General features: G+C 37.9%; 1 protein-coding gene across 3 annotated transcripts in view; it reads left to right on the top strand.

Moving 5' to 3' along the window:
- Window positions 1–15,348, top strand: part of AP3M1 (adaptor related protein complex 3 subunit mu 1) — a 38,150-nt gene that overhangs the window by 7,477 nt on the left and 15,325 nt on the right. For all 3 annotated transcript variants that reach the window (XM_075217056.1, XM_075217055.1, XM_075217058.1), the window contains exons 2-4: window positions 9,807–10,082; window positions 10,404–10,575; window positions 13,510–13,647. In XM_075217056.1, the coding sequence (XP_075073157.1) occupies window positions 9,810–10,082; window positions 10,404–10,575; window positions 13,510–13,647 (583 nt within the window). In that variant the 5' untranslated portion in view covers window positions 9,807–9,809. The remainder of the gene's footprint in view (window positions 1–9,806; window positions 10,083–10,403; window positions 10,576–13,509; window positions 13,648–15,348) is intronic.

Here is a 15,348-nt window from a genome sequence, read left to right as displayed (position 1 = left end):
GGGTCTTTGCAGCTGGACCTTCTGTGAAGAAGAAAAAACTTTTTTGCATAGAGATTAACATTTATTCACTAGGAATTACAGTAACTATCATGCTTGTCAGTATCCGTACACCTTTATCAAGTAGCCAGTAAACATTTTTGTGCAGTGAACAGCTGCTAAAAGCTTAACTGTGACGCTATGCGTTCCATGCCATGATTTCCTCAAAGGGGCAGTCCTTAATCTCACAAACAGGGAATGTCAAAGTGACGAGACCTGGGCGTTCAAAGCCACTCTTTTCTCATCATCACCTAGTACAGCCCCCTTGAATAACACTAATATGTTTCCTGGGTTTACAAACATTCAATCTGTAATCTTGGTTCCAGGCATACAGCCATTTGGAAGCAATAATGCTTCTCTTGTAAATAAGAGTACTCTCATTAGATACCTCACATTGTGTCTGTAAATCACTCAACATTTTCTCAACAAAATCTCCAGTGACCAAATATTCACACATATTTCCAGATTCTGTGATTTCCATGTTAAAAGTACAAATATATTCACAATTCTCGCTCACAGATGACATTTTATCTCGTAACATTTCTTTATGGGCATAACAAACCCTCCTGATTTCTGAGAACATTCATCAGCGCAATTTTAACACAGATAAAAATAGCTTGCAATATATCTGCATGTAAAAGCTCACTCCCACAATTCTCAACTTCATTAAAGAGAAAGCTATTTTTCTCAACTTCAGAAACAAAATTACTTTGTTCAAATACAGAAACGATTTGTTGGACCCCAGCCAGCTTTGTTCTGATACTAGTAATAATAGTGATAATGTACATTATTTACGGTCTTGTCCGTCCACTAAATCGTGCAGTAACGGACCAAAGATTTTAAAACTTCTTTTGCATCTCTTCAAAAGCTTACAATTACAAATGTACAACTTTTTCAACCTTGAAACATGTCTCTTGTAAAACGGTCAAGACAGACAAACACGGATCTCCCTCACACGCAGTAAGACGGAGATAAAACTCTCATACAGAGAAAGAAAAATTAACTGTTATTTTCCAGCCTACTGCTGTGGAACTACAAGTCCCAGCATTAGACTAAACACAATTTTTTTTTCTTGAAATATTGAAGTATTCTTGAAGAACCTTTTTATCAATGTTACATACATTGCCAGATAACAAAATACAGTCCTTCTTATCTCAACACACTGAAATCTTTTACACAGAATAAGGAAGGGGCACATTTCACTCTTTGGACTGCGCAGCATCAAACATACATTTTTAGTACACAACCTACTTGATTCATTATTTTAGTCATTATCATTTAGCTTGTGATACATTTAGCCTATCCACATATTTTGCGACTTTCCAGATCTCTTAACATTCCTTTGCCACCTCAAACTATCTCATGGCGTTTGGGCTCAATACCCCTTTGTTCTTGTCACATTACCACTTGCAACACCCTTGTTTCTCCATTAACACATATCAATTCCTTCTTTGGCTATCTCCGCTTTCTTGACAAATTACTTCCAGACCTTCTACTCCCCACACATCCTAGAAATCTGTGCATCATTTCTATGGGGGGGGGTTGCTGTCATCTATCTGCTTACTGTCTATATTCCCCTATATTGACAGTACTTTTGAGTCCCAATAGAGACTCTGGTCTAGTTTCTGTGGGTTGTCCCAATTGTGGCAGTCCCGTTCTGTGGACTCCTAACAGTGAATGACCGGTTCTGTGGGCTCCATACACTTGGGTGCCCCTTTTGGGCTCCATACACTTGGGTGCCCCTTTTGGGCTCCATACACTTGGGTGCCCCTTTTGGGCTCCATACACTTGGGTGCCCCTTTTGGGCTCCATACACTTGGGTGCCCCTTTTGGGCTCCATACACTTGGGTGCCCCTTTTGGGCTCCATACACTTGGGTGCCCCTTTTGGGCTCCATACACTTGGGTGCCCCTTTTGGGCTCCATACACTGGGTGCCCCTTTTGGGCTCCATACACTGGGTGCCCCTTTTGGGCTCCATACACTGGGTGCCCTTTTTGGGCTCCATACACTGGGTGCCCCTTTTGGGCTCCATACACTGGGTGTCCGTGCAGAATAGCCTGACAGCATCTGGGTCGAAGGTCTTAAAACTCTTTCTAAACTTCTTGACAAAGTTCTGGGGATGATGTATCACACATGCACTCAAAATTCACTCATCTTTCAGAAATCTAATTACCAATACAATTACAATAAACACTTGATTAGCAACTGTATAATTCTGAGACTTACAAATCTGCGTGCCTGATACCTTAGACGGACATGAGGAAGCTCTAAACAGAGGAGCCTGACGAATAGAAAACTCTACTTACCCGGGTTTAGTCAGTCCTGTGTCCAGGGCAACCTCCACTTTTCTGTCCTTGGTTCAGGGCAGCAGTCTCGGTGTCGACCTCCAATGCTGTCGAATCTAATTCAGATTGTTCACCTGTAAGTGTCAGTCTATCAGATATGAGCTCATTAGCTGGAGAGCATTAAATACACTGCATGGTTTGAGTGTACAATTAGCTCTGCTTTATTAGTTACAAGTCCCTATCTATATAGCAAAAATAACGTATTACAGAAAACTACGCCCCAAAAGGTTTTAACCACTGATGCTCCCATTACACAGATGTTAATACATTCTCTCATTATCACACAGGAAAACTCCCCAGGGGGGTTGGCTTATCTCCTGTCTGCTATGTCCAAGGTTCTAAGCATAGCCTTGCAAATAATGAATTACTCCTACAAAACAGGTGCATCTAATCTGTCTCTAAGCTATAACAGAACAAAAGGGCTATAAGGCAACAAGATGGCGTCAGCTTAGCAAAATCACATTTCTCACATATGTAATATAACCATATATTAATATTATGTTATGTTAATGTAGTGTAATTGTTGATCACTTATTTTAATTTTATCCAGAATGGATAGTTAAGGTGCTTAGATTTCCATTCCAGCACCTGAAATAAGTAGATACGGCAGTGGATCCCAAACTTTCTTAGTTCAAGGCACCCTTAGGGTCTACTATCCACTTCACTAATGAATGAGTTGGGAGGTTGCCCTGCTCTCCCAGGAGTCTGGGAGGGCTCCCAGAAATTCGAAGGTCTCCCGCACATTCCGGGATAGTAGCCAACTATGAGTTAAGGTACTCCGAGCCCCATTCCAGCATCTGGAGTAATTGGCTAAGGTACTCAGAGCCCCATTCTAGCACCCGGGATGAATGGATAAAGTACCCAGACATCAATTCCAGCAGACAGAATGGATGGCTAACATACTGAGCGCCCTTTCTGGCACCCAAATTGGTTGGTTAACGTCAGAATGGATGGATTATAGCTATGATATATATGTCATACTTGGCCACTCTCCCGGAATGTCTGGGACACTCCCAAATTCCGGGTAGGACTCATGGAAGAGCAGGCAATTCTCCCGCATTCTGCTCTCTTCCTAGTGGCCAGGATGAAAGCCTCTTTGACGCGATTCATGGTGATTAGTGTCATTTTGGCCCTCCGTCAAAATGACTATTTTGAGTCGGGCCAAAAATGAAGCATTTTGCTATGCTCTGCCTCCCTCCGTCTTCATACTTGGCCTCCTTTCTCCTGGTGGACAAGAATAAAAGTTGGCAAGTACGATATGCATATTTACATAAGCAATGTGTATGTGTGTGTATGTGTGTGTATGTGTGTGTATGTGTATGTGTATGTATATGTGTATATGTATATGTATATATGTATATGTGTATATATATATATGTGTGTGTGTGTATATATATATATATATATATATATATATATATATATATATATATATATATATATATATATAAAATCAATTTATAAACACTACACACAGTGCAGAGAACATGGGCTTGATTCATTAAAGAGAGTAAGGCAAAAAAAGTAAGTGAATATTCTGGACAAATCATGTTACAATGCAAGGGGTACGAATTAGTTTATTATTTTGCACATAAGGAAATACTAGCTGTTTTTTCATGTAGCACACACATATTTGATAGCTTTTTTTTTTTTACATTGAAATGTAAAGTTGAACTAGGACATGTCCCACTCCAACTATAAATTTGTCCTTGCATTATAAATGTACACACACACCCACCCCTCCAATGCAACATGGTTTTGTCAAGGTGCAAAGTTACTCCTTTTTTGCTTTCCTTTCTTTAATGAATCAGGCCACGTGTGTAGCAGAACAGAATGCACTATACAGGGAGAGAAAACACAGCAAGCTTCACTCAAGACACTAAGCAGCAGAGGGCACTACAGGAAACCGACTCATTCCGGTGTTCCCTAATTACAGCAGCTTTGGCTTTTACCTAATCCTTATGTTGGGCGTTTTGTTACCTGACATATAATGCGTTTCCACTTAATTTTAGGGAAGGACTTCAATCCCTTGTTTAATGTAATGTCATCAATGTTGGAACACAATACCCCCTCCCCCCACCACCCCTTTCCCCCCTTACTATGGTGTTATAAAAACTGGATCACATTAGAATTAGTCAACCTGGCTTGAAATCTCTTTCACTGCATATATAGCTGTACCTGTAGGATACAATATCCCTCACCATTTGATCCTCCTTTTATACTTGAGAATCCAAAGCTGGTAGCAGCTAGTAAAACATTTTAGGAGGACTTAGTATTTTAACCCATTATACACACTAGTTTATTAAATGTCTTTCAACATGCTAAATTGAGCTTGAATATAGTTATATTTTGAAGAGAGGTTCTTGTAGTCTGACAGATAAGTCCTATTTACAGTACAGTAGTTTATCTGCTGTATTACTTTTTCTACCCTTATCAGCCAAACAATATCTGTTTTACTTTTGTTCTATTTTGTTGGGGTTTTACCACTTATGGCTATTTTAATATATACTAATAAGAGTAATATTTTAGTAGTATCACCAATAGGTTGAAGAGGATTAGGTGTGCATCAGTTTTATTATCACTAGTATTTGATGCTTAATTACTCAATTTACATTTACTAACAATGGGCAACTATTGTTTTAGTAACAAGAAGAGTTCTGCAGAGCATGCACTGTTTAAGAATAAAGTTTCTTTCTAATTTTGCTTTTCAGTTTACATACAGTTAGCACATTTATTACTTTAAGTTCAACCCATTTTCAGTTCTATAATGTACTAAACTGGCTTATATCCAGTTCTATATCATACTAAATTGGCATTTTTATAAGATTAGCCTGAAACTGCATAAATAGATGATGATGATGATGATGATGATCCTGAAAACACCATTTCTGAATATATCAGAATTTGGTCAAGATGGCTAGAAAATATGTTTGGTCCAAGGACTGTGTTGGCTTGTGATTCAGTGTTTACAGCCCAATGGCTAAATCGGCCATGGAACCAGCTATTTGCCACATTTTGCTATTGTTAATTTTTAATGAGGAAGGCAGTACATGCATAAATCAGGGACAAACAGGTCAAAGACAAAATAAATACATACATGGAAACAAAGGGTATGGAGGGGATCTGCTCATAAGAGAGCTTACAATCTAATTGGAATAAAGCACATATGAAACAAGTGGAGTGTGTATGTGTCTCAGAATGGAGACTGGGACAATTGTGAGGGAAATAATGAGTAAAATAAATTGGTGTAGTGTAAGCTCTAATAAATAGGTGTAGTTTTAGAGAGTGTTTAAAGATAAAAAGGTCGATCTGAGTCTAATCTGGCGTGATAGGGAATTCCATAAGTGGCTATTGGCATGGTTGAAGTCTTGAATGTGGGAGTCAGAGAAGAGGTGCAGGTCAGTGGTAGATGTAAGAGGTTGAATGAGAGATTCTTTTAAGATGAGATGTATGAAGGTCTGGTGTTGAAGGTTTTGTAGGCGAGTGTGAGTTATTTGAATTTGATTCTAGACCCCACAGGGAGCCAGTGTAGGGATTTGCAGATGTGGAGTGGTGAGAAGATCAGTTTTACTGCAGCATTTAAAAAGGTTTCAAAGCTGGTATAGATGGATGAGACTGTCATATAGGAGGCGGTTGCTCTAGTCAAGGAGGTAGATGATGAGAGAATGAATAAAATGTTTATGGTAAGAAAAGGGGAGTATTTTGAAGGTGGTAGTGACAGGAATGGGAGAGCATACCAAGACAGGGGGCATGGGAGTCTGAACAATTTGTGATGTTGATGGTGAGGGAGATTTAAGAGGAGGTAGTGACTCTACGAGACAGGAGGATGATAAGCTCTCCTTTGGACGTGTTGAACTTTGCTATCTCCATATGGATATTCCAATGATATATAGAGACAGTTTAAGTAAAATTATGCAGATGGACAGAGGTCGCAGGAGGAGAGGTAGATTTGGGTGTCTTCAGAGTACAGTAAGCCATATGAGCAAATTAGTTCACCAAGAGAAGAGGTGTATAGCGAGAAGAGCAGCGCGCCGAGAACAGAACCTTGTGGGACCCCAACAGATAATGGGAATGGAGGAGAGGATGTGCCATTGGTAGAAACTCTAAAGGAGCCGTTTGATAAGTAGGAAGTAAACCATGAAATAACTGTCATTGAGGCCAATGGAGTGAAGGGTATGCAGAAGAGGTTGATTAACAGTGTCAAAATCTGTTGTGATATTACCACCTTAATGCTCTCCCCCATAAACAGTACAAACATTAGATACATGTAATTTCCAGGCAACTTTGTATTGAGGTCTAAATTCTTAAATTAAACCATCTGATCGCTTCTCAATATGTAAAATCTTTCTAGTAATGTATTACCGAAGAGAATGCTAACAACACTTATCATTAGTAGATAAGACAGAGAATTGATGTACCGAGCATTATTGTTCACAACCCAAGATAAGTGAATTATTGTACGTGCACATACTAGAAGAAGTATTCCAAGACATACAATTGTTATAAGAACACATGTTCTTCCAAAAACGGACAAGACACTAGGGCACATAACTCCAAGGCATTACATTCTGACAGATATATTTTGGTATGTTGTAGTTCCCTTCACATCCATTTATTTCAAGGACAATGAGACTTTTTTTGAAAGTGGAAGACAAGAAATGAAGGGAATATCCATGAGACATTTTACAGGTTTTTTTTTTTTTTAATGATCATTGGTATACTGGAATTGCCATACACATGTTTTTGAAGGAATATATTGCCGTTTTGACATATAGGGACAATCAACCAGCAGGAATTATTAATCTGGATATATTTTATTTGTAATCAATAGATAATGCTACGCTATAACTTATTTTTATTTATTTACCTTTCTATTGTGCAATTTAGGATTGTTTTATATGCTACACACCCATTTCATGTGATCTATGATGACATATTATTTATTGCTTTTTAAGGTCTATTTTTTTGGTTTTATTATATTGTGATTTATATTATTATAACCAGGTTTGCATGCGTTATATTGAAATTTTATGATTTTTTTATTAGAGAATAAATTTGTATGTTATGTTATACCAGCGCTCCTATTTTTTTCTATACCATATCAATTGAGACATTCCAGTAGGATGCCTATTTGGTAGCTGCCAGTATATTCAGCGTAACACCATCCTTAGATGGTGTACACAATTAATAACGGTCTCAGTTCTGTAGAGCGCCAACACCTGTTTAATTAGTAGAAAGTCTTCCAGACTGCAGCGCTCTTTTCAGCTTTTGCACAGAGTAAATACAACAAAATATGATTATAAATACGCTTCCTCTTCCTAGGAGTAATGTGTGTCTAAAATGAAATTAAAACCTAGCTGTTTTACCTTGCGCTGATCATCTTGCCTTCTGTACCAATTAATAGACAAAACTTAAGCTGCTATTTTTGAGAAATCTGTGATTGGCCTTCAACAAGCTTGGCCAACCTGTTGCTCTTTAGGTGTTGCAAAACTACAAGCCCCAGAATGAGTTGCCAGTTGATAGCTAGCAAGTAATGCTTTGATTTATAGTTCCACAACACCTGAGAGCCACAGGTTGGTCAGGCCTGGCCTACAACATACACCGATCAGCCACAACATTTAAACCACCAGCCTGTTATTGTGTAGGTCTCTCCTCTTTCCCGTGTCACCAAAACAGCTCTGACCCCTCACAGCATGGACTCCACAAGACCCCTGAAGGTGTGCTGTGGTATTTGGCACCAAGAATTTGGCATTAGATCCTGTAAGTTGTGAGGTGGGGCCTCCATGTATTTGACTTGTTTTTCCAGCTCATTCCTCAGATGTTCAATCTGATAGAGTTCTTGGGCATTTGGAAGGCCAAGTCAAAACCTTGAAGTCTTTATCATGTTCCTTAAGCAATTCCGGAACAATTTTTGAAGTGTGGCATGGGGCATTATACTGCTGGAAGAGGCCACTGCCATCAGGAATTCAGTTGCCGTGAAGAGGTGTACTTTCTCTGCAACAATGTTTAGATATATGGTACATATCAAAGTAACATCCACATGAGTGCCAGGATCCAAGGTTTTCCAGCAGAACATTGCCCAGAGCATCACACTGCCTCTTCCGGCCTGCCTTCTTCCTTTAGTTTATCTTGGTGCCGTATCTTCCTCATGTAAATGACACACACGCACCCGGCCATCCAAATGATGTAAAAGAAAACCTAATTCATCAGTCCAGGCCACCTTCCATTGCTCCGTAGTCCAGTTCTGGTACCCGTTCCCATTGTTTGTGCTTTCAGTGGTGAACAGGGGTCATCTGACTGGTCTGTGGCTACGCAGCAAGTGCCAATGCACTGTGTGATCGGAGAACTTTCTATTGTAGCCAGCATGAACTTTTTCAGCATTTTGTGCTACAGTAGCTGTTCTGTGGGATTGGACCAGATGGCCTGGCCTTCAATCCCCACGCACATCTATGAGGCTTGACAACCATGATCCTGTCGCCGGTTTACTTGTTGTCCTTCCTTGGACCATTTTTGGAAGGCGCTAACCACTGCATACCAGGAACACCCCACAAGACCTGCCGTTTTGGAAATTCTCTGACCCAGTTGTCCAGCCATCACAAAAGTCGATCACATCCTTACGCTTGCCCATTTTTCCTGCTTCCAACACTTCGACTGACTATTCACTTGCTGCCTAATATATCTCACCTCTTGATGGGTGTCATTGTAACAAGATAATCAATGTTATTCACTTCACTTGTCAGTAGTTTTAATGTTGTTTTGTAACACTTCACACATAACACAATTAAGTGGAAAAAAAAAGATCCTCTACCTATAACAACCAATCGGATATTTGCTTCAGTTTCTTTAATTAGAAAACTGACAAAATATGGTTGTTTGTCTATGGGTTACAGAAACTTCTTTTCCTATGCAATAGGCTTTGTAAATATCCCCTAGTGTGCCACATTTTGTGCACTCAATCACATGAACCTTTAGTTGTAGGGTAATTGATATTCTCAGAGATCAATAGGAACACTTATCAGTAGTCTCCAAAGTTCATATTGGACCGACTGATAAGATACATTTCTCATATTTGTTCACGTAAGCTGTGAATGAAACCTTTCATTGGCTCACCTGTTGTCTTTACTATGGTGACTGACCACATGTGAAATATTAATATAGCCCAGATAATATATCTGGAGTAATGACACATAAGTATTGTGGAAATTATACAATAGAGTATATTGCAATAGCAGGTATAATCTTCCAGAGTAACACATTCTGTAGGGGCGACTTTATTGTTTCCGTTTAATTCCATATAATAAGTGTATATTATTTATTATATATTTATAATACTCACAGCATTCCTATCCAATTTTGTACCAATAATTTGTTGACAAACCACATAACAGAAATTTTGACTGATACTTGTCTTCATAATTTCTTTAGAAGATGATTCACAGCCTCTTCCTCGTCAATGGTTCGGGTGACATTTTCTTGGAGAAACACTGGAAAAGCGTTGTGAGCCGCTCGGTCTGCGACTATTTCTTTGAGGCTCAGGAGAAAGCATTAGATGTTGAAAATGTGCCTCCTGTTATTCCCACCCCGCATCATTACCTTATCAGCATCTATCGAGAAAAGATGTTCTTTGTGGCAGTCATTCAGAGTGAGGTGACGCCACTTTTTGTGATTGAATTCCTGCACCGAGTTGCTGACACCTTTCAGGTAATTTATACAGGAGTAAAGTTTTTCTTGTTGCATAAACTACACTTTTTATGGAGGCAGCCATTTTAGTAGGAGAACCAGAACCAATGAGAGTGCAGCCTACCAATTCGTAATAAACCTATGATATCAATGAGGCATGATCAGAATGATGCACTGATTCCCAAAAGACTGCTTCCAGTGTGTGAATACATATCAAGCAGTAATTAGAAAGAGCTTAGGTGGGAGTAGTTACAGTGTGATTACAAGTTAATGTTATCATGTTCTTGAACATTTGCGCTTTATTCAGTGTGTGTGTGTAATATTTCTGTAATTGTCTGGCAGGATTACTTTGGAGAGAGCTCAGAGACATGTCTTAAGGATAATGTGGTTATCGTGTACGAGCTGCTGGAGGAGATGTTGGATAATGGATTTCCTCTGGCAACAGAGTCTAATATCCTGAAGGAATTGATCAAGCCCCCAACAATACTGAGATCTGTTGTGAACTCCCTCACAGGTCTGTGACACCATCACTTGCTATTTCCAAGGCACTTTTTCTAATAGTGTATGTGGTCAACACAGTAGTCAGCATTGCTGCCTCAGTGCTGGGGTCATGGGTTAAATTTCAATCAGCACTCCTATCTGTGTGCAGTCTATGTTCTCCCCGTGTTTGTATAGGGCTCTTCCAGGTACATTAGTTTCCTCCCACATTCCAAAAATGTGTAAATGATCACATATTTTCTGCATAGTACTGTGTTATAATTAGCACTATATAAATAGAAATATATTTCAGCTGGTTCATTGATTGCGATGCAGGAACACACAGAGGAAAGGAGTGTTTTTCTTTTGCACAACTTTCCATTATTTCTGAATATTGACTTGACTTTCATTAAAATAGAGTTTGTAATTTAGATATTTATAAGCTTCCAACAAAAGTATATAGATCACCATGCTTAGTTGGTACATTGCATTTTTTACTATTCTGATGGTAGCTCTCATTGCTTGCACCTTTTAGTGACCCTATTCCTGGGTAATAGTCCCAAAATGCCTGTGTAACTACTTGTGAGTAAATACCCTGAGGAGACAGCTGATTAACTGCATTATATCTAAAGTCATTTGAGTACACTTCAGTGGACAGGCAGTCAGTGCAGTTTTACACTGTGGTCAAAGTGGATATTTAGAAATGGAGCTATGGAAAATGTAAGTGAATGGAATTTGATAGTTTTAAAATCAAAAGCGGTTGAATTGTTGGCATGAATTACCACCGTATACCAGCCCATTTCAACCACTGGTTTTACAGATTAAGAAGACCTAATAATACTAATAGCCTTGGTGGAACAGTATGGAGGTTACATTTCATTAAAGGAACATTACACTTAATATCATTTTTATTCTTTTAGTAAACTAAACAGCTTTATCATTGTTCTAGAAATTTAGTAGGTTCTGTTTTTGTCCTTACTGCTTTTTTTCTTTATAAACACAGAAAAGTATTTTTTATTATTGATGAGGAAAGCAAATGGCGTTTCACTAATATTTAGAAAGGCATTCAGACTATAGACAATACTGTCTTCCCATTTATTTGTCTGTTCACATCCAAAAATAGTGTCTTATAGTTACACCACACTATGATATGTAAACAATTAAAATGTCCAGATAAACAGCGCTAAATTGTACCCAAAAATCTCTTGAAAAATGTGTTCAACATACAATAAAATGTAACATATGTATAAAAATGTCCAAGTAGCACAGTAACCATCTATCTTTGATTCATCATATGAAATCCCTTCAATGCTGGATATGCAATATGTGTTCACAAAGAAAGTTGTGACTTTCACCTCACCATCACCTCCGTATGAAAAAATGAGACATCAATTCCTGCAAGAGGGTATGGAATAGTGGGCATGTAGCAGGTTCTTTATCACTCTTCTCCGTTTCCTCTTGAATAAAAATATCTTGCTAGTATATGTTTCTTTCCTCGTGATGTCTGTGTCCTCCCCCTCCGCCTCGTTCTGTCAGTATGAGAGACTCTTCCTCTTCCTCCTATGCTCAGTACGAGGCAGGAAGCGGCGTAGATCACACGATCTCATGGGATGAGATTGACATTTTTATACATATGTTACATTTTATTGTATGTTTAACACATTTTTCAAGAGATTTTTGGGTACAATTTAGCGCTGTTTACCTGGACATTTTAATTGTTTACTTATAATGCAATAGGTTTGTGTACCCTATTTGTCCTAGATATCTGGCAGCTTTTTTGATCATTGAGCACTGACTGTTTTTTTGTTTTGATTTTTGGACCACACTATGATATGATTATACTATTATATTAACGGAAAGTATATTTCTGTAACCTCCTCCATACAATAGTCAGGTTACGTAATCTCTAGATAAAGGGTGTGAGTTGGAACTGTTCTTGTGTTAAGAGGCTAAAGGTAAATAATGACTAAGTGGAATGTTGCTACCCACAGCTGCTGTGTTCTACATGACATGTGCAGGAGCCATTACAAGTGCACATGTTCCTGTTCAATAACTACTGGAATCAATTTTATGCATCAAATCTAAAAAAAGGGGGACATTTTTAAAGCAAATCCATTAAATAAATAAATAAATAACAGATCTGGTGCTCCTACATGCATCAAACCTTGGTTGCAGAGAGTATTTTTATTGTATGTGCTTCAGAGGATAATTTACAGGTGTATTGATAACCATAGAGCATTTTATTACCTGGTTTTTTTAACCTTCTCCTCATTTGTATTGCTTTGTTAGCTACAGTTTTTATAACTGCCCCAAAGTAAGGTAAAGGGAAATTAATCTGCACCATGAATATGCATGTTTGTTTGTTTTTTTTTGTTTTCTAAATTGTTCAGTAAAAATTTCGTTATATACAACAGTGTGCTCAATGTTTGCTCTTCATATTCTGAACTCACAGGGATGTATTTTTCAGAAGTTTTGCAGTGATTGGCTCCCAAATTTAAGGAATGCTTCATTAAAATAAATAATAATATGCAACATAAATACGTTTTGACTATCGGGGACTCTACATATGGTGTTATTAAATGTTAAGTAAAATAAAAAGAATCAATTCTCATGCATATTTAAGTTTTACAGAAACATAAAATTATAAATCCATCTTGAAATTGACAAATGTACACTTTACAATCATGGAAAACTTTTAACAATCTAATAATTTATTTCTCTCCATCTTAGTCCTGTGGCATTAATTACTATGGCTCAGACAAGCTTGCAATCCACATTTGCAGAATTTATTATAGTTGCTATTTGCCAAGTTCAGTGAGTATTAGTGGCTAAACAAGCCAGAATGAACTTTATATATTACAAAACTACATTATTATAAATTTCAGTGAGGAACTCTGAAAACTTGGTTTGGTGTGATACCTGACCCGCACAGGATCAACTTTGTTTCATTGAATTTTTTCTCATTTAAAAGGGAGCAGTAACATGGGAGAAACATTGCCCACTGGACAACTCTCAAACATTCCATGGAGAAGGGCAGGAGTCAAGTACACCAACAACGAGGCCTATTTTGATGTAATTGAGGAAGTGGATGCTATCATAGACAAATCGGGTAAAAAATGCTTTTCAATAAATAATCTGGCTCCTATCTTGCCTGTCAAACATGGCTTTTCATGAATTCAGGTACTGGCGACTGTCCCACTGTGGGGGTGTAATTATATAGCAAGGTTGAAAAAAGTCATAAGTCCATCAAAATTAAGTTTTTATTAATTATAATTTTGGTGATTCAGAGGAATGTAAAACAAAACCCACCATTGTGTGACATTTGCCGAATTAACCCTGTTTAAGTTAATTTCTAACACTAGAATGGCAATGTGATTATTTACTTGGGTCAATCGGCTCCATAATGTCCTCTTTTTATAGGTACAAATCTAGCATTTCTTGTAAGCGTAGACTCTAATCTTAAATCTGGTTACTGAATTTACTATTAACACTTCATCTTATGAGGAAAATCACAATTTAACTATCCTTGCAGTATGCTGATTTCTTCTATTCTATTAAGTCAGAAGTTTGTCTATGTTGACTTTCCCAAAAATTAGGTTGGTTTAAGTTGTGGAAAAATAGACCCCTTTTTATATGTAGAAATATATCGAACTTTAATTTAACCTTCCAATTCCTTTTATTAATTTAGTTGACCACAATATTCAACATGTGGTCTCTGCTGCTACGTCAGTTTTTTGGGGAGGTGAAAGAAGGGAAGATAGGCGTTTCCCTTATCTGTTTTCCCAACTGTATTCAATTGTATGTGTAAATGGCATGGTTAATACATTTATATACATTACATTTCACCTGCCAATTCACAGCCCAGTTTGCCACTTTGACTAAATCTTTGTTTAGCAAGTTACTATATACTCTGTATTAACAAATCTACACAGTATCTCATGTCATCATTAAACTACTTTTTAGGCCATATTAAAGTAATTCTATCGTTTTCAAATAAGCATTGCCCAAGCGATTGTATTGTGTTTCCAACTCACAAAGTAATTTATTTTAGCAGATGCAAAGTTTAACAGTTCAATACATGATTATAATATAATACAGTACAGCCAATACCAAAAGATACATACATACGGCTGCATTTGCATTCGCTTCGCTGCGCTCCCACGGGTACCAGTGGACAGTAGTTCACTCTAGAATACTGTGGTCAGAGAATGACTGAAGCTAGTGGGAGCACAGCTATGATTATATACATTCAGTGTTACAGAGAGAACAATGCAGATGACGTGGCTTGCTTCTATAGGTCCAGGATTGAGGTGGGTCCAATGTAAACAGGTCATAGGCTAGTTCAAACAACTCCCTCAAAGGCTGAGGGTTAACATTCCAGATGATTCTCCCGCCCAGAAACCAGTTACAACTAGTCCATTAGTATTTTACAGTTTGGTATCACTTTGACTATTTATTCCCTAACATCAAAAACTAGAGTATGCAATATTCGATCTCTTCAGCGAATGAACCGGGCAGCTGCTGATGAATAGGGGATTAAAATGATATCAGACATGACACATTTCCTACAACCTGAACCTTAAATAACACTGAAGTGTACATGTAATTATAATATATAAACTAATAATAAACCAAATACTATCTGCTCATAAATCACTGTATAACGGAACCAATATGAATTATATAAATAACTAAATGTTGTAATGCGAATGTGTGCATGCTTATTTTACCGTGCGATTGCAGTATGCCACGTGTAGCGTGGCATACTGAGTGCAATCACACACTAAAACAATATTAACCAATATACTTT

Source organism: Mixophyes fleayi, chromosome 6 (genome assembly GCF_038048845.1).
Source record: "Mixophyes fleayi isolate aMixFle1 chromosome 6, aMixFle1.hap1, whole genome shotgun sequence".
Classification (NCBI taxonomy): domain Eukaryota; kingdom Metazoa; phylum Chordata; class Amphibia; order Anura; family Limnodynastidae; genus Mixophyes; species Mixophyes fleayi.
Note: the sequence above shows the minus strand (reverse complement) of the source record. Positions and strands in the feature narration are given on the sequence as shown.